We start from the raw sequence: 18,508 nt of genomic DNA on the forward strand, positions 1-18,508 counted from the left end.
ATATATATATATATATATATACAGTTAAAATTTCATTTAAATAAAATTTAGTAAAGAAAAATTTTATGTTTGTGAAGTAAATTTAAATGTTCCACGTATAATAATCGATCACCGGAAATTGATGTATGGTGATTCGTATAACAGACATTGAAAGATTAAAAGAGAAGATGAGTATACGTGAGAACACGCAGAGCGTGCATACACCATCTATCCGTTCGCAATTTCCTTCTTCGTCTTTTCTACATTATTCCGCATTGCCGTGCCGTCGTGCGCCAACCGGAATATGGTCTCTCTATAGTACGCACTCGCTTTCTTATAACATCGACGCTTTGTATACCTGAAAGCTGGAACGGGGAAGGCCTGTGCCGGACACATGAGAGTCAGCGGCCGATCGCAGTGAACTGTGTACGTACGCGAATTCTCTGTCATCGGAAATTTCGGTTTTGTACTGGCGACTGGTTCTACAAGAAAGCGAAAGAGAAAGCACGAGCGTACAACACGTATTTATATTTGTACAATTGCAACGAAAATGTGATAATTAAAACTAATCGAATTTTATTTCTTTTTCAAAATTATTATTTGAAATTGCTGAGACAGGGCATATTAATAATTGTATTATTACGAAATAAATATTAAAACAATAAACAAATATTCAAAATAAAGAAAAGTTTCTTGTGAGAAAAAAATGAGCTTGTTAATTCTGTATTTTAAAAATATTTGCAATTTCAGAAAATAACCGAATTTAATACGAATGCTCGTGTTCTTTCTATCACTCTTAGAGATACACAATTGTATTTTTTATTTGTAAATCTAAATCTGCCGTGATATAACCTTGTCCCACCTATGCGATGGCACAGGGAATCCTTGAGCAGGGCAGAGTAGAGTCAAAGAGTCTCTCTGGTTTGAGATAAATCCGCGTGAGTTATCCATTGTCGGAAACTTTGGACGTACACTCCCCACGGGTTCTACAAAAAGACCACGGGCGTGGAAGGAAACGTGTCAGAAACGCTGACAATGTTACAATGTATCCATCCACTTATATACGCCAGGGGACAGGGAACCCTTTAAACTCATTAAAATGATAACCAACTCGAAATTCATTATTTAATTGGGTAATTGTATACAATTCTGTGTTAAAATTTAATACTTTTTTAACATCTTGGTAAGAAATTCCTCTTCTAATTTACTATTATAATAATGTAAGGTAAATGTACCAATTAGTAGATATGACCCAATTATTGGACAAAGTGACAAACATTTTAAATATTAAGCTTTTAATGGTATGTACGGCTCTAAATAAATTAGTCTTACTAAATTTTTGTAAACAACGGATTTACTTAGAATCATATATACAACTGAAAGCATAATATATTTAAAATTTTTGTCATTTCCAATAATTGGGTTATATCCACTAACTGGTATCTTTACCATATTGTATAAAAAAAATTCTAAAACTACAGGTATCAATTTTACATCATCGTATTTAAATAATCACCATTTAAAAATGATCTATCCTACCTATAAGACGGAACCGGGAATCCTTGCGCAGGGCAAAAAAGTGGTAAGCTCCCGTTGGTCCTCGTCACGAATCCAATCAGGTTGACGATACTCGAAAGTTTTGGACGTGCGCTCGCTACGGGCTCTGCCAGTCGCAGTCCGGGAGAGAAGAAGATAATTGGAAAGGATAAGAGGAAAAGTGAAGATGACAGTGAGATGCACCACAACGAAACATCTTCGTGAATTTCGACTTACTTTTGAATAGGGACAGGGAACCCTTGAGCGGGACACGATAATGTGACGGATCCATCTTTAATCATACGAAACCCTCTGATGTCATCTATCGTCGGGAATTTCGGTTTCACACTGCCAACCGGCTCTAAACATTATTGAATCGTACGTACACAGTATTACCGCTAGCTGAAATATCGTTTATATGCAGGAGGACGGGGAACCCCTGAAGCTCGAGCTAAATCTGTATCTTGCAAATTTTCACCATAAAAACGCAACATAGCGCAATTTTATCTTACAAAGAATGAATATTAAAATGTATGAAATTACAGAATCATAAAATGAAATTTTTAACTCTTTGTAAACCGGTGACGCCATTTGAAGTCGCTTACCTTTTATTTTATTGTATAAACTGCTCGCTCAATTATTATTATGAAACTTTAGCCTCACCTTCTGTGAAGCAATTTGATAATGCTTCATTCAAATCTGAGATCAAAAATAAAAAGTTGTAAATGGAGGATTCAATATAGGGACAGAATTTCCAAAAAATTATTAAATTATCATAAAACTTGATTTTAGAAAATTTTTAATTACGAAATAACATCAAGTTTCCAAACATAACATCAGTTTTGTTTTATTTGAAGCTCATCAGTGCTACATAAACAAATATTATTGCTTTCCAAATTGACTTTTAAACTCTGATTATGCATATTAAAAAACATTTTGTATTTGCATTAAAACTGGTTCATTTAAATCCGGTCCATTTAAATCCTGGTTAATTTTTTGTGTTGAATTTTTAACATATCCTAGCATTAATTTAATATAACGTAATTTAATTGAATATATTATGTTAAATTAATATAATATCATTACTATCAAAATAATACAATTTATGAGTAAGTGAAATAACATAAAAACGATGTATTTTAAAACGTAAATTCTAAGATAAATGAATAAAATACGTATAAAATATGTTAATTTAACATATGATAAATATTAATTTTACGAATAAATATGCTTTCACAGTTTGCTTACAAATTGCGTCGATATTACATTTTTTTATGTTAATTTTTATACATATTTGTGTTACTTTCTAATATATACAGATTGTAAAATTAATACAAAAGTTAAATGTTAAATTTAACACAAATTTTCCAACTATTTGAGCCCTCTAACACTTCTTCTTTATATAAGAGAGTTTAGATGATTACTACACTTTTGAAATTTTCATTACTACATTTGAATATTTTCATACACTTAAACTTAGAGATATCAAAAGTCTTCTAAAACCGAGTTTTATGATAATCATATTATTTTTTTAAATTGTAACTTTATAATTCTGGCATCAAAATTTAGCGACCCCGAAAATCCTTAGAAAGCAAGATCTTCCATTAAAAAGTTCTAATTCTCGAAGATGAATACAGCGTTAGAACTTTCCATTAGAGTATATTAATATCTATAAAATTGAGACCACGCTAAAGAAATTAGTTATATGACATGAGAGGACCACCGCAATGTCAAGTGTACCGTCATTGCTAATTACCCAGCAGTTTCACTGCAGGCACCAAATATTTAATCGCAATTTCTTAATGAAGAATCAACGTGAGACTCGCTTTAAGAGCGGAATGACATCAAGGCACTCGATAATGTATATACCTATATGAAGGGACTGGGAAGCCCTGAGCAGGGCACAGGAGCGGCAAAGTTCCGTTCGTAGACGTGATGAGGCCGTTTATATTGCTGACGCTGGGGAACTTTGGACGTACGCTTCCCACAGGCTCTGCGATAGGTTATGAAACCCAAGACGAAAAGAGAAAGAAAGAAAAATACATACGACTTCGCCTAGTACGACTTACTTGTACAAGGGGACAGGGAATCCCTGAGCAGGGCACAGCAACGTGACCGAGCCATCCTTTGTCGTGCGAAAACTCCTGGAGTCGTCGATCGTTGGGAACTTGGGTCTCACACTGCCAATCGGCTCTGATCATATCGTTTATAATTGGAGACTTGCGTGCCCGCGACGAACGGTCATCCCGAAGGATTCGCGTTCGCTCGTAGTGGCGATGTTGTGGTTTCTACCTGTACAGGGGAACGGGGAACCCCTGTGCCGGGCACATCAAGGCAAGGGAGTTTCCGACGAGAGTCCGGAAACCGCGCACGTCGTCCGTCGACGGAATTTTTGGGCGCACGCTGCCCACTGGTTCTAAAATGCACGTCATTTTTGTTTTTTCTCATTCTTTCAACTCGCTTGTAATTTTGATGCGAATCAAGAATCGTCCTTGCGGAAAAATAAACGATAAATTGACTCAACGTCGTGATCGTATATGAATTTACGCGAGTACCTTCAAGAATGATGACACTAAATGCTTTAACTAGATCAATGAGAAGGAACGGGGAACCCCTGTGCACACATACACATACACGATACAATGATTTGTTAAATAATGGCGTAACAATAAAGGTTATTGGTATTGTCTGATAAAAGTTGAGATTCGCGTTTGTTACAAAAATTCTGTTATTTCTCTAAGATAATTTTCAAGTTGATTTCCATACGTTATAAATAATAAAACATCTGATTTTAAATAGCGATAAAAGACTGTCAAATTGAAATCTAAATAAGTATATTTAAATTTTAGCTAACAAAAAATAGACTATCTTTTCCTCACCATATAATTTCATCGTTTCTGAACAAATAAAATTATCCTACAGCATAGATGCTTGCCGAAACATTGCTGTAACATTTCCAATGATACTACATTAATGCTGGAACGTTGCAATATTGCTATAATATTGCTGAAATGATCTGTATTGCATGGGTAATAATTCGCACGCCTGTTACTTCCATCTTTATTAATTACTTTTACAATCTCATACAACACAGATCACACGTTCCAACAATATTGCAATAACATTTGCAACGTTTCAGTAATATTGCAGTAACATTGTAACATTATAGCAATATTGGTACAAGTTTTTATGCTCTGAAATTTTATTTCCTGTCATTTTATAAATTATTGTCCGTTATAATTTAACAGATAAAGGAAACTATCATTATTATTAAACCATACTGCCAGCTACTTTATATGTTCCTTTAGTTTCCAATCGAGAGTTAATCTCTGCTCTGATCAAGAGTATCGTACCTATGAGACGGTACTGGAAATCCTTGGGCAGGGCACAGAAGCGGTATATTGCCTTCCAAGCCCACAGAAAGTCCATTTATGTTGTCCATCGTAGGAAACTTTGGTCGTACACTGCCCACAGGTTCTGCGTAACGAAAAGCCAGTAGAGCCGTATACTTGTCAAGCCCCCTGCTCGTGTCGCTAATCATTGTCATTATGGCTATATTGCGTCTTGCTCTAGTTATAGTAGCCCCTAGATTATTGCATCGCGTCGACGTGGCTCGACAGCTTTGCCTACGCTATTGCACCGCTCATACGAACAAAGCAATTCGTTTATCGGTGTCATCCTGCCGATCAGTGTAAATACTCAACGGCTACGTGAAATGAAAGCGATGGCGAAGCGAAAGTGGTTTCGCGCTCAATGTCGCATTGTGATACGGTGAATTCGTCGCAGTATGTCTAAGAGGATTTCTTAACTCTGGACTACCTGCATTACGCGATAAGTCATTGAATGAAGTAGTAATACAAGTTAAGAATTAAAAAGAATAGAAAACAAAAGTCTAACAATTTAATGCGTTTCAGCTTGATATAAAATTTCAGTTTTTCATAAAAATTAACAAGATAGAACATGATTGAAAAGAATTCTTTTCAAAATAGGAAAATTATGGCTAATATCATTGTCGCACTTAACGGCTCCAATGTTCCTGCTCATTTACTGCAAGAGCAAACAAAGACGACGCCGCCTAATTATACGATCGATTCCGCTTAATTTACAGCACAAAACGAAGCTCAGCTGCGTTGAGTACTACATCTATAAAGCTATGTGCAGCATCCACACAGTGAAGTTCTCGGCTGAAAGAACATGTTCCGTAAACTTACCACGCGAGAGCGAAGGACAGAGCCCGGAGATCGCGGAAGGCGCGCCGCAAAGCATTTCAAAAGAATTTCGCACAAGTCATTTGTTTCTTTTTTTATCATTCATTTGTCTTTGGACATTTCCTCTCGAAATCGATCATATCAAGAGTCGAGTTTTGGGCGGGCGGTGGCGCGTGCCCGCAGGGGTACCCTGTCCCAGCATTCAGGTTCACCCTCGAGCTTGACCGCGCTAAATGCCGAACATGTATTTCGGTTTTTCTAAGATAATAAATTCGAAGGTAAAGTTCGTGATATAAAAATATCGAATGATTTCTCCTAACAGTCCTTCGCGTTTTCGAAGGAACCAAACATGAAATCATCGATCAAGCTCGTTGGCGCAAACGATTGCACATTCGTAGAACGTGACAATATACCCAAAAAGACAACTGATTTTCCTAAGAAATTCAATGTCTTGCACAACAATAATAGTAATTTAAAAATTAATTTGAAAGATTACACTAATTACTTAAAATATTAGTTTCGTGTATATTTATTTTTGGAAAATCAATAATCTTTTGGATAATAATTTCGAACCCAGACACCTCAGAATAAGAGAAATAAGTAGCTAATAATAACGGCATTCAAAAATTTACGTTTCAAAATTTATGTTAAATTGAAAGAGATGTACCTATAAATTGATATTTAAAAAGAAAGAAAAAGGGAAAATATTTTATATCTGTTATAACATTAAATCCATATTTATATTAATCGGATTAATTTATAATTAACAATTGGTACAAGCTTTTAGATAAACAAATTATATATATTACGCAACAACGGTTTTATAATTAATTAACTTCCATAATCGTAATATGCGTGTTTATATAAATTAATTGCCACAAATAACTATACTTATATTGATCCACAAAGTAAAAAATGTGAATTGTGGCATCCAGGTTCGAAATTAGAATACGATTCTGATTTCTTTCAGAAAAACAGATACAGAATGTTGATTAGTGAAGCTGTACTCCTCCGCTTATATCGAAGGATGATCGAGAAACATTTGTCAAAGAGAGTGATGCTGAATCAGAATCGTAATTTCCGTACAAAAGGAACGAGACATTTCTGCGTTTTCACTCACCAGTAATGACGAGACGTCCCTTCGTTGCGGATAGCCTAGTTTCACCAGTGAGCCTGTGCTTCGTGCGGCATTGGTAAGTCTTATATCCGTCTTCGGGTCCGACGTCCCTGATGTGCAGCTCTCCGGATGGCAACACCAAATATTTTCCATCTAAACCCGTTCAAAGTTGCACACGTTAGTTATTGAGCATTAGTCCTCCTTACGTAACTTGTCGGGATAATCGATCGACTAATTATCGTTTTATTATTATTTGATGTCATACGATATTATTAAATTGATTAGTTATGAACACATCACCACCATTAATTACAAACACACATATGTTATTAATATCAAGAGGAAATCGATTATCCCGACTTAATTGCACGATGCTCGAATGACAGTGATATAATATTACACAGAAAGAATAGCTTCGTTGAAGTATCTAAAAATTCAGCTAGATACTAATCTAAAAATAATTTTATTGGATCATCAAAATAATTATATAGAACGTCCAAGATTTGCTAGAATGTCAAAATGTTTTGCTCATAACATTTGAGCGTCCTATATAATTATTTTGATAAGCCGAAAAGATTATTTTCAGATCTACCTAGTAAACATTAACTGACAGTAATATAACTAAAAAATAATATATATAATTAAAATATATATAATAATAATATATATATAATTAATATATATAATTAAAAAATACACTGAAAAAAATGCATGTAATTTTACATGAAAATTACATGCATATGCTTGGAAAATTACTTGAAATTGTAAATTTCCAATCATATTTAGGCAATTTTCTAATCATGAACATGTAATTTTCATGTAAAATTACATGCATTTTTTTCAGTGTAATTTTTTCAGTTAATATAAGAAATTATATCAATGTTATAATTTCATACTCAACGATGTAACTGTTATATGTAACATACGTGTTATATTACATTTACATTGTTGAGTATGAAATTATAATGTCGATGTTACTCTTAGTATTTACTAGGCTAAAATAATTTTATTGGACCATTAAAATATTTATGTAGGACGCTCAAGATATATAGTTGCTAGAATGTCAAAACGTTTTGCTTATTATGCTTGAGCATCCTACATAATTATTTTAATAAGATAAAAAAGTTATTTTTACATCTAACTAAATTTTTATATGCTCCAGCAAAATTGTTCTTTCTGTGTACCATACTTCAAGCACAATGCTCTTACTTAATGTATTGTGTCTACATGCAGTATACGAATTCGCCGAACGCTGAATGAACACGGACCCTTCAATTTCCCGCTTCGACAATTCGGCGAATTCTTTATGGAATCAAAGCACGTTCGTCAAACAACAGCAAGAGAATCTCGCGTCCACTTACAGATTCATGAGAAAGATATTATATGCGAAATCACATCTTTATCTCTTTACGAATGTAAATGTATGCGTAATATTCCTCTTGCTCGTTGAAATATCCAGGAAATCTATATATTTTTCTATTACAATAACCGTAAAGAGAACAAAAGATATCTTAAGTACGAAATCTACAGTATTTATTAATACTATAAACATACAAGATAAATAAATTATTTTGTAAAGACTTTATCATTAAATTTCCGAAATTGATTCTAGCAAATATAATATCACTTGATACAGATTATCTTAATAAACGAGATCTAACGAATTGCTGTTAATCCATTTTGCATGCATAAAGTTAATCTCCATTGTAGGCGAAACTCCAACGCCTCTAACAAATCTGATCGCTTTTGCGGCCAAATCTCATCGACAAACGAGACTTCCTGGATAAGCGAACTAGTTTCATGCGATCACACACACACACACACACAAGCTATCCACAGCCATTTAGCTACTACCACACAGAGAGGAGGGTACAGGTGAGAAGAGACGGATGGGCCGAATCGAACGACCGGAAAAAAAATCGGTGGAAAGGGGGAAGAGAGGTCTGGAACAGCGCGAGCAGCGGCAGTCAACGTCGTACAAATTTCCACGTAAAATCCCACATTACACGGTATTTTTGAAACGAGGGGCATCAAAACAAGAGAACACGTATATCTTGTATTTCGCACGGGTGATATCGGTTCGAACTTGGTCGATAGAGCGGAGGCCGATGGAACGATTTAAACGACCTGGATTGGTAGTTTTGTTATTTCGCACAACTATAAATTTGTATTGGCGAAATAGTTTATTCCCTTTTCCTGCCGTTCTCTTTTTTCCTCCCTGTGTCAAAATTTGTGTAAAACCATTGTCACTGTGCACGTATCGAGTTAGGGATCTCGTGATTGAAACCAGCACGTTTTTAATTACTATTTATTTGTCACGGTCGAGCCGAGGATAATTTTTGCTCGAATGCAAAAGCGATCGTCAAACGGAGTATCATTACCGAACGATGGTCAGACGACGTCAGTCATGAGAGAATCCTTGATCTCATTGCTGCACACTAATGGCTTGCCGACCACTGTAATTCTACATTTACCGAACGCTTGAAATGCATCGCTCTTTCAGAACAAATAATGCAAAGAAAATGCATTAGGTTTTTTTAACCAAAATACAAGATATATCGGAAAGAAAGAAAAAAATGAAAAATCATAAGAAAAACTAGTCGAAGAATCTGCTTCTAAACTGATTCTAAAATCTGCACAGATGTTATCTCACGAATCATACAACTTCGACAATGGAATAATATACACACACACACAAAAATAGAACATAATTCCTATTGCGTTCTATGCGTTTATTTTTGTAATAAGTTTCCAGATGATACGCCAATTTGATGGATCGCAAGTATCATAGAAATGGAAGATTCACGCGATATTCGAGCAGAGTGAAGATGACATGAAATGTTGCGCCCTGTATGTACCGTAATCGGCGCTAGGATATATATCAGTGGTCTCGTCTTCGATCCAAGAGTCAACCTCGACGAATTCGGCGACGAAGCTCGGTATGTGACACTTGATAATTGCGGCGTTCCCCCGAAGGACGTGTTCGTCCATCACGTTCACTGCATACCGCTGCCCGACAACTGCAACCAGACACCGATTTCCGGTTTTACCATAAGGCGCACATCTACCACCTGACAGGACGTGTCGATCATTCGTCAATTGATTACGACGTACGTATCTATTTCGTACAATTGACGATTTCGTCGATTTGTACGTAAAAAATAATAATAGAAATTACGTCATTAATTTCATTATGAATTAATTTTGTTATGATATATGAGGCGTTACAAATGATAAATAAAATACTTAATTGTGTATTTATGTATAAGCTTATTCAACTATCTCGTTTGTCTGCTTATTACACAAACGCAGTTTATTACGTAATTTCCAAGTAAATCTTAATAGAATTTATAAGCCGTGAAGAAAGAAGAAAAGTTTCATTATTGGTAGTAATAAGAGTTAATTTTATTAATTTAAAGTGAGTATTTATGTTATTTCATACTAAGAAAAGAAGAAAATATTGTATACTATATTTGTATTGGCTCGAAGATAGTCATCGAAAAAATGTATTATAAGCTTTGACGAATCACTTTGAATACATTCGGTATTATTGCAGAACTCGTACTACAAAAATTTTAAGAATATTTTCATGGATAAGTCAGCTTTAACAGTATATATTAGATATCCAGTTCCTGCAAAAAGTGATTAGAATGGAAAATTTATACTTTCCGTAAAGAAATAAATGTTATATATGTATATAAAACAATTCAATAAGATCAATATTTATATTTAACAATACAATGTTACAGTTTAAGTGAACATTTTCTCATTTTATTTTAATTATTTTTTAAAAACGTATCTACTCCTTTTGACGAAATAATTTTTTCAGATTCTAAATCCGCCGCCTTTTTGTACTAATTTAAAATACAATATAGAAAAATCTGTAATTTTTTTATAATTTTTTCATTTTGTTGAAAAATACGTGTAATACGTCCTTACTTAATAAAAAAAAATGCTTCAGTTTTATTGTATAATAAAAATTGAACATATAATAAACTTTTAGAATTTATATAAAAACAGATACTCAACAAACGATTCAAACATTATTTTCAAACTTGTACATAACGTAATCATCAGCTTTCAATGACTCGATAAATTCCTCTCGGTGAGACGAGCCTATCACAATCAGGAATTCTATTCACGTCAACGTCGCGTCTCTTTTCTTTGTGAATTAAAATAAACTCTACTCTATGGCAACTGAAGAATATGTTCCTGTCAAAGAGAACTGGTCGCGCAACCGGTCTTGAAATAGACGCGATCGATGTACAACATTACGATTCGTTATATACGTTCAATAAACAAGTGGCACATCGATGCGCATCGCAACGATATGGAAGATATCTAATCATATTACATGCGCCTTATACACTTCACACACTTAAACCAAACAAACATGATACGTGGTATCATTAAAAGGAAAAGAGAAAATTGTAGAAAGCGCATGCAAGATATTGAATAACTCGGTCGATCGACCAGTTCTCACGTCCGGTGATCGGTGATCTGCGCCCTATTGAAACAAAAGTTACGATCTGCTAGTTCATAAAGGGGAACACAATACACAGTGAGCAGCGTGCATACTGCATCCCTTCAGTTTTTACTACCATATGATTGTGCGTCGGCGACGTAGCTGCCGCCGTTGGAATCGATCCATCCCACCACGTCCACGTGGTCGGCCACGAACGAGGGAACTTGACACTTGAAAATAGCCGCGTTGCCGCGTATCGCGAACTGATCGTAAACCTGAACCTCAAAGTACTGGGCGACCACTGCAAATGAAGCGAGAAAAAACAAGAGTTTGGCGTTTGTTCTAGGCTGCCGAGTGTCGCCGGTGCGCTTTGATCACGCCGATTAAAATTCCAATGAGTCTGGCTGTCTGCAAACTGGCTGGCTGCTACAGCCAGCCTCCGATCGTGCTACTATCGAATCCAGCAACGTCCGGTGCACGTGGACATTGATCCAGTTAATCCGACTTAATCTAATTGCAAATTAGCACAAATCCGGCACTCCGTCTCTTAATTTCACATAGAAATTTGTTCGTGTACATTGTATTGAAGAAGATCAATATGCGGCATATTTATAGTAATAAATAGTATTTAATTCATATTTGTATATACACAACATTTATCTCTCAATATTATTTCATAATCACAAACCGAATTTGATACCACTTATGCGAATAAGATTTATCGTCTTAATTACTCTTATCTCACGAATTCATTAATAAATGAATTATCTACTATATGCTTTTGAAATATGCAAAATGCTTCAGGAAATATCCCTGTTTCCATAATCAAAAATTAGATACAGAAATGAAATTATGATTTCTCGAGAATATGGTGAAATTTAACACATTAGTATAACTTCGCCTCATTAATTAATATTACATATTACATGTAATGTCTTTAAGCACTGGCTAGCGCAGCCGTAAAGTAAATTCGATTACGTTGCCTTTTAAGTGTACGAAGGAATAATCCTTCAACGATCTTCTCTCTTTACTAAAAGTGGATCAAATCACTTGGTCGCGCGCAGGCGTTAATTCGCTTCTCGACCCGATTAATCCGGCTTATCCTAATCCGAAGATCACGCCGAACAAGACCACTGCCGACTGCCTGCTCTGCCTCTATTCACCTTTGTCGATCGCCGAATCGAAAAGGTAAACTTTTCGGGATAGAACCTGCGTTCCATTCCATCGACCACCAACCTTTCTTTCCATTATACGAGAATTCTACCGACGCTAATATGTGCAAGACATACACACACAGGTACATTACATAAATAAACCGTCTCTACTCATCTGAGACAAGTACATTCTAATTTAATTGCAAGATCTTTGAAAGATGGATATGTTATAAGAAATTTTAAGGACACAGAAAAAGAACTAAAAGAGATATAAAGAAATAAAAAAAAGTTATCTATAGAAAAAATAAAATTGCATTGCTATAATATAATTAGGATCTATAAATAATATATGTGACAAAAAATTTATAATTATTTCCACCATTTTGTTAATATTGATTTCGTGCAATCAATATAAGTACCCTTTTCTTGTTGGCTATTCGCGGTATAAGTGGAACCATCCTCATCCTGCCATTCAATCACATCTACAAAATCCGCCACAAAGCTGGGCACGAGGCATTTCAGGGTTGCGGCATTTCCGCGTAAGACAAACTCGTCGATGACCCTCGTCTCGTAGAATTGCTGGACCACTGCAACGCGAGATTTCTCAAAGCTAATCGTGGTATATCATATCAAATTTTGTTTCGTTTTGATGAACGCTACTCGAACCGCACCGAAAGACAATCAAAATTTTGCACAGCCATCGTATTTTTCGCCATTCAAATTATTATCGTCTTCATATCCACCTTTTAGATGTTTATTTAGTAACTTAACACTCTGATTTACTCATTACTACTATCTCGGATTATCAAACGTCAAAACCGAGAAAACATATAATAAATAATTCTTGCAAATTATATTTAAATAGAAATATTTTTCAATAAAACATTTACAATCAATAGGACAGATTTACAACATATATCGAAATTATCTTCTTGTTTCAAGAAAAAATTAAATCATATTCATTTCTATATATTATTATTTTGATAGATTATCATAGCTGTGAATTTATTTCGTTTTTGGTTATGCATAATTTATTTCCAGATACATGGTTATTTAATAATAATTAACAACATGCATAATTTATTTCCAGATACATGGTTATTTAATAATAATTAACAACATGCAAAAAAAGTTTTCGGTGTATTTTGCAAGTCAGTATCAATTGTGTTATTTTATTGGAACATATTTCCATATTTTGCAAGAACTTTGCAAAATTTTGCAAGATTTTTATTATGTATTTCTCACTTCTGACGTCATACTCTGAAATGTAATGGTGAGCAAATAGGAATTTTAAATACACTTCCGAATGCGACTGTGCACAAGTGCACTAGATTATAGCAGATTCGAAAGTAAAAGTTGAAACTTGTCACGAGCTGCGAATTGCAACCAACAGTTGCCGGATTGCCTGGAAATGAATGAGAAGAAAGTGCAAGAGCTCGTTTGAGGGTGGGAAATGAAAATAACGGAGAAATAAAAGAATAGAGAAGAAGCTGCCCCACGGACGACGACACACATTACGTCGGCATCGATCGGCATCATACCGTATTCCTGATGACCGGGCGTGTAAATCGTCCCGTCGTCGGCCACCCACTGATCCACCTGGACGAACTCGGAAACGAAGCTCGGTATTTTGCATTTCATGATCGCGCTGTTAGCTCGGATCACGTATTCGTTCTCGGCCTCGGTAACGTAGAACTGCGAAACCACTGCCGGCAATGTGTTAATATAACTCTCTGAGACACGGTGAGAAATAAATCGTTTCTTTGAAGAAATTTGAAAATTTAATTATTAGTTATATAACGATGAAATTTATACGATTAATTTAGATTACTTTATATGAAACAAATCAATCGATCAAATAGAAATTTAAAATATTTTTTGTCATTCTTTAACAAGAAATATCTTATTGTGCACGTCAAACTCCTTTTGTGTACTTCTTATAAAAATGTATGCTTCAAAGAGTTAAATAGGCGGATCGACGGAAAATAAAATACGTCTTGAGTAACAGGCTCGTAAGAGAAAAAAAATACTAATGCATTACGTTGGTTAACAATGTTAGTAAACATAAATAAGCGACAAATATTTTCCACAGCGAATTGTATATGTATATATAGAATTAGGTTGCAAAGTAAAAAATTCAAGTAAAATTCAATACAATTGTAATGGCTAGCTGATTTTATTAGGAATCTAAAAAAGTATATCAATATTTTTAATTTATACATTATTTTTTAATCAAAAAACAAGTTAAGTCACTGCAAATTCCAGAGTCCTACTAAATTCTTGAGTTACTTATTTTATAGGTACACTTTTCTATTAGAATAAACAATAAACATTCTAATCCATATACAAATTTTCAGTGGGATGCTTAAAATAATTAAGAACCGCCCAATGAGATTTGTATTGTACCCTGTGCGACCATAAGATCCGTCGGTAGATAGACTTCGCCATCTTCGCGAATCCATGCCTCGACAGTAACAAATTCTGCGATGTAACTGGGAATGCTGCATTTTAATATCGCGCTGTTTCCCCTTATAACGTATTCGGTCAAGATCTCCGGATTGTAAGGCTGAGTAACGACTATATAGTGGGGGATACATATTAAAATAATATTCAATTTAATCAATAAGGAAGGTCGTTGTGTTTAAAAATAGCCCCCATTATATATGGAACGGAATATGTTCATTGCTTTTAATCTTTCATATTATCTGTAGATGAAAAATTTTTCGCAAGTAAATTGCAAAAAAGAAATTAGACGTTTATAAACAAGAAAGTTCAAGCTTTTTAGAAAAATAAATCAAGAATAAAGAACAATATTTTTATTAAAATAAAAAGCAATTGAAACTATAATTTGATACTTTCTGTACCACGATGCTCCATGAATATTTTTGTATATCGAAAATAGTGCGAAACAAGCCATATGTAACGCAGTCGCAAATCAAGTTCCAAGAAAGTGTCGCTTTTATCCTCTCGCACTCTCGCACATTATCTTATATTGTCAAAATATGCTTACTCTTACTGGACTCTGACATTACATGCTGAAACGAAAATTCAAGAACTTTCCTTACGGAACTTCTCGAACTTAGCTACGCTCGCGTTCGTAGACACGGTGTCGGCTTATTTTCTTAGACCTATCGTAATTCGCGGCGTGAGAGCCACCGGATGGTTCATTAACTCTCACGTATATATGTATGTGCTGCCGCCGCCGTTCAGCTGCTGTCAGATCAGACCGCGTGGCCGGCGGAAACGAATCGTTACCACGTGCCACTTTGAACTTTGACAAAGTTGGGCGAGGGGACAGGGTGTCTGAGTAGCAGGGAGAGACAGGGGTGATACAACCGGAAAGAGAATTTCCTCGCTCTGCGTACTCGTCGTATATATTGGCCGACGTGCTCATCAGCGATCATCATACAAATTGTACACCGCTTGCACTTATTATAATTAAGTTAATCAAGACACCAAAATGATCTAATATGATAGATATATGTATATACAAATAATATATATATAATTAGAATAAATATTCAGAATATATTACAGGTATGATGATAATTGCTTCAAAAAGTAAATAGAATAATTTATTAACTAAATAAGCACCAATTACGCTCAAATATTATATATTAGCCTAATACATATACATATATGTATTATAAATAAATTTTTATCTCAAAAATATGATTGCGCGTCGATTAAAATAATTTATTCAGTCTCGCATAAATGCATTTTTATAAAAACCTGTAAAAATTTGATAAAAACATCAACAAAATCTATATCGTAATAAATATTTCTTTTTATCGAAGAAGATTATACATCGTGATCATAATAAAAATTTCTTAAAATCATTTCTTCTTTCTCTTCTTCAACAATTTAACAATCGCATAAGTTCTCCACTTCATATACATATCAGCTTTAGCAATAGTTGCATTCAGCGGAATATTTATTTTGCAACTATTAGAAGTTCTCTTCGCATAGATTAGATTATATTTTTAGATCTAGAAAAATAATCTTATCTCAGTAAAGAAAATTTCAAACTAAATAAATATTCGTTATAAGTATGAAGGTTATCCGTTTCGCGGGTTTTGCGGGGAACCTTGCAGTCCACTTCATCAGGGCGAGGAGCAGCCTGATACTGGGCTGTTCCTCTAGACCGTTCCTTTTTTAAGAATAATTTAAAGTGATATAAAAAGGAACGGTCTAGAGGAACAGCCCAGTATCAGGCTGCTCCTCGCCCTGATGAAGTGGACTGCAAGGTTCACGAAACGTTGGCATTCCAAGAATGGATTTGGACACGGAGAAAACCCGCGAAACGGATAACCTTCATGCAGAAAGCACCCGTAGAAGCCTCAAGAAGATTCGTTATAAGTGGTATCAATTTTCTTCAGTTAGATGAATGAAGGAGACATAGAAATAGGAGGAAATAAATATCTTTCCAGCGTATCATCCCCCTCAGGATTCTGCTCTAGAAGGAATAATAAGAGAAAAGTGCGCTGGAATAAAAACACGTATGTACGTGTATCATACCGTAGTCAGTAGACGGTCTGAAGGTCGAACCATCGCTTCCCACCCACGATTCGACCGACACAAATTCGGCGACAAAGCTCGGTATAGTGCATTTTAAAATAGCCGCATTTCCGCGTATCACGTATTCCGATACAACTTCCGCCTCATAATACTGAGTCACGACTGCAAAAGGTAATGGCGTATTATAATAGCGCATTGTGTGGCTATACATCAAACATCGCGTGCTTTCCAACATCGCGTTACATTGCGTGCCTAATCGAGGAGAAACATTTTTCTCGGTTCAGAACGCTGCATAACATTTCTTTAATTATCATGACGTACACATCGCTGTAAACAATGCTTTGTTACGCATGTTTACCTAATTATTCCTTGGAAACGAAACACATTTCTTTGGAGAAAATTAAGTGATTACGATCAAAGAGATTACAACATTAGAGTTGCACTTCAGCAGCTAGCATTATGCAATTTGATTCTATGCTCCACTATGTAATTACGGAAACTGGTTCTTAGATAGTAGGTAGAAGAGAGAGAGGAGAGAGAGCTTTGTGCGGATTCGATTTACTCGAGAAATTGCATCAATTACGCAATCTTAAATATAATAAAATCAAACGTTTCTGCACTCGTGTCCTAATCATTATTTTAAATACAAATTAGCAAGTTCGATATACGTTTGAAAAAGTTATATTTTTAGATTAGTTATTCTTCAATTAATTTGAATGAAATATCAGTGAGTTTTGCGATACATGATATATGATCATGAAAAAAATTATATCGCGTTTCTCGAACGCGGCATCGACGACGTTGACCAGTTCATCATTCGCTGCCCACGCGGGTTCCGACTTCCCGAATTTCTTAAAAGTTTCAGACTATACCATTATCCTGATCCGGATCAAAAGAATTCCCCTGATCGTCCTGCCAACCAATAACCTGAACGAATTCTGCAACGAAGCTCGGTATACTGCACTTGAGAATGGCTGCGTTGCCGCGTATTACATATTCATTGTTGACCTCGGACTGATAATACTGATGTACCACTGCAATAAATGATCAAAATAATCTATGCAACCCCGATTTGTCTACTGAGTATAACGATGACGTCCACTCGTGTCGGTTTTATTTTCACCATTGGAAATACATTTAACAGAATATCGTATTTTGTAATCGCTTCAAGTTGCTTGACTCTTTGACATATTATCTTTACACGCAGTACGAGATATACATTCATAGAAGAATTCATAAAAGTTTTTTTTTCAAATATAAATTAATTTTGGAAAACCGAATGAAATGTCGACGACGTTGACAGCAGCTTTGGGCGATATATTTCGCCATTACTCCGCGAGCAGAATTATTGTCGTATCTTATGTCGCCAGTCTATAATGATAGTATACGATCGATTGATTTTACATGCATACATATATGCATATGTATATATATTGAATACGTCGCGATACAACATTCTAAAAAAAGGTTTAAACAAAACTATAAAAATTTCTGTCGCTCTTATGAAATTACATTTAATTGTAATTACGAG

The 18,508-nt window shown here is 35.0% G+C and overlaps 1 protein-coding gene across 1 annotated transcript in view; it reads right to left on the minus strand.

Moving 5' to 3' along the window:
- Dscam1 (Down syndrome cell adhesion molecule 1) overlaps positions 1-18,508 on the minus strand; it is a 78,858-nt gene that overhangs the window by 46,385 nt on the left and 13,965 nt on the right. The window contains 1 exon segment of the mRNA XM_018461525.1: positions 6,844-6,993. Within this exon segment, the coding sequence (XP_018317027.1) occupies positions 6,844-6,993 (150 nt within the window).

The sequence above is a fragment of the Mycetomoellerius zeteki genome, unplaced genomic scaffold, assembly GCF_001594055.1.
Source record: "Mycetomoellerius zeteki isolate Tzet28-1 unplaced genomic scaffold, Tzet1.0 scaffold100, whole genome shotgun sequence".
Taxonomy (NCBI): Eukaryota; Metazoa; Arthropoda; class Insecta; order Hymenoptera; family Formicidae; genus Mycetomoellerius; species Mycetomoellerius zeteki.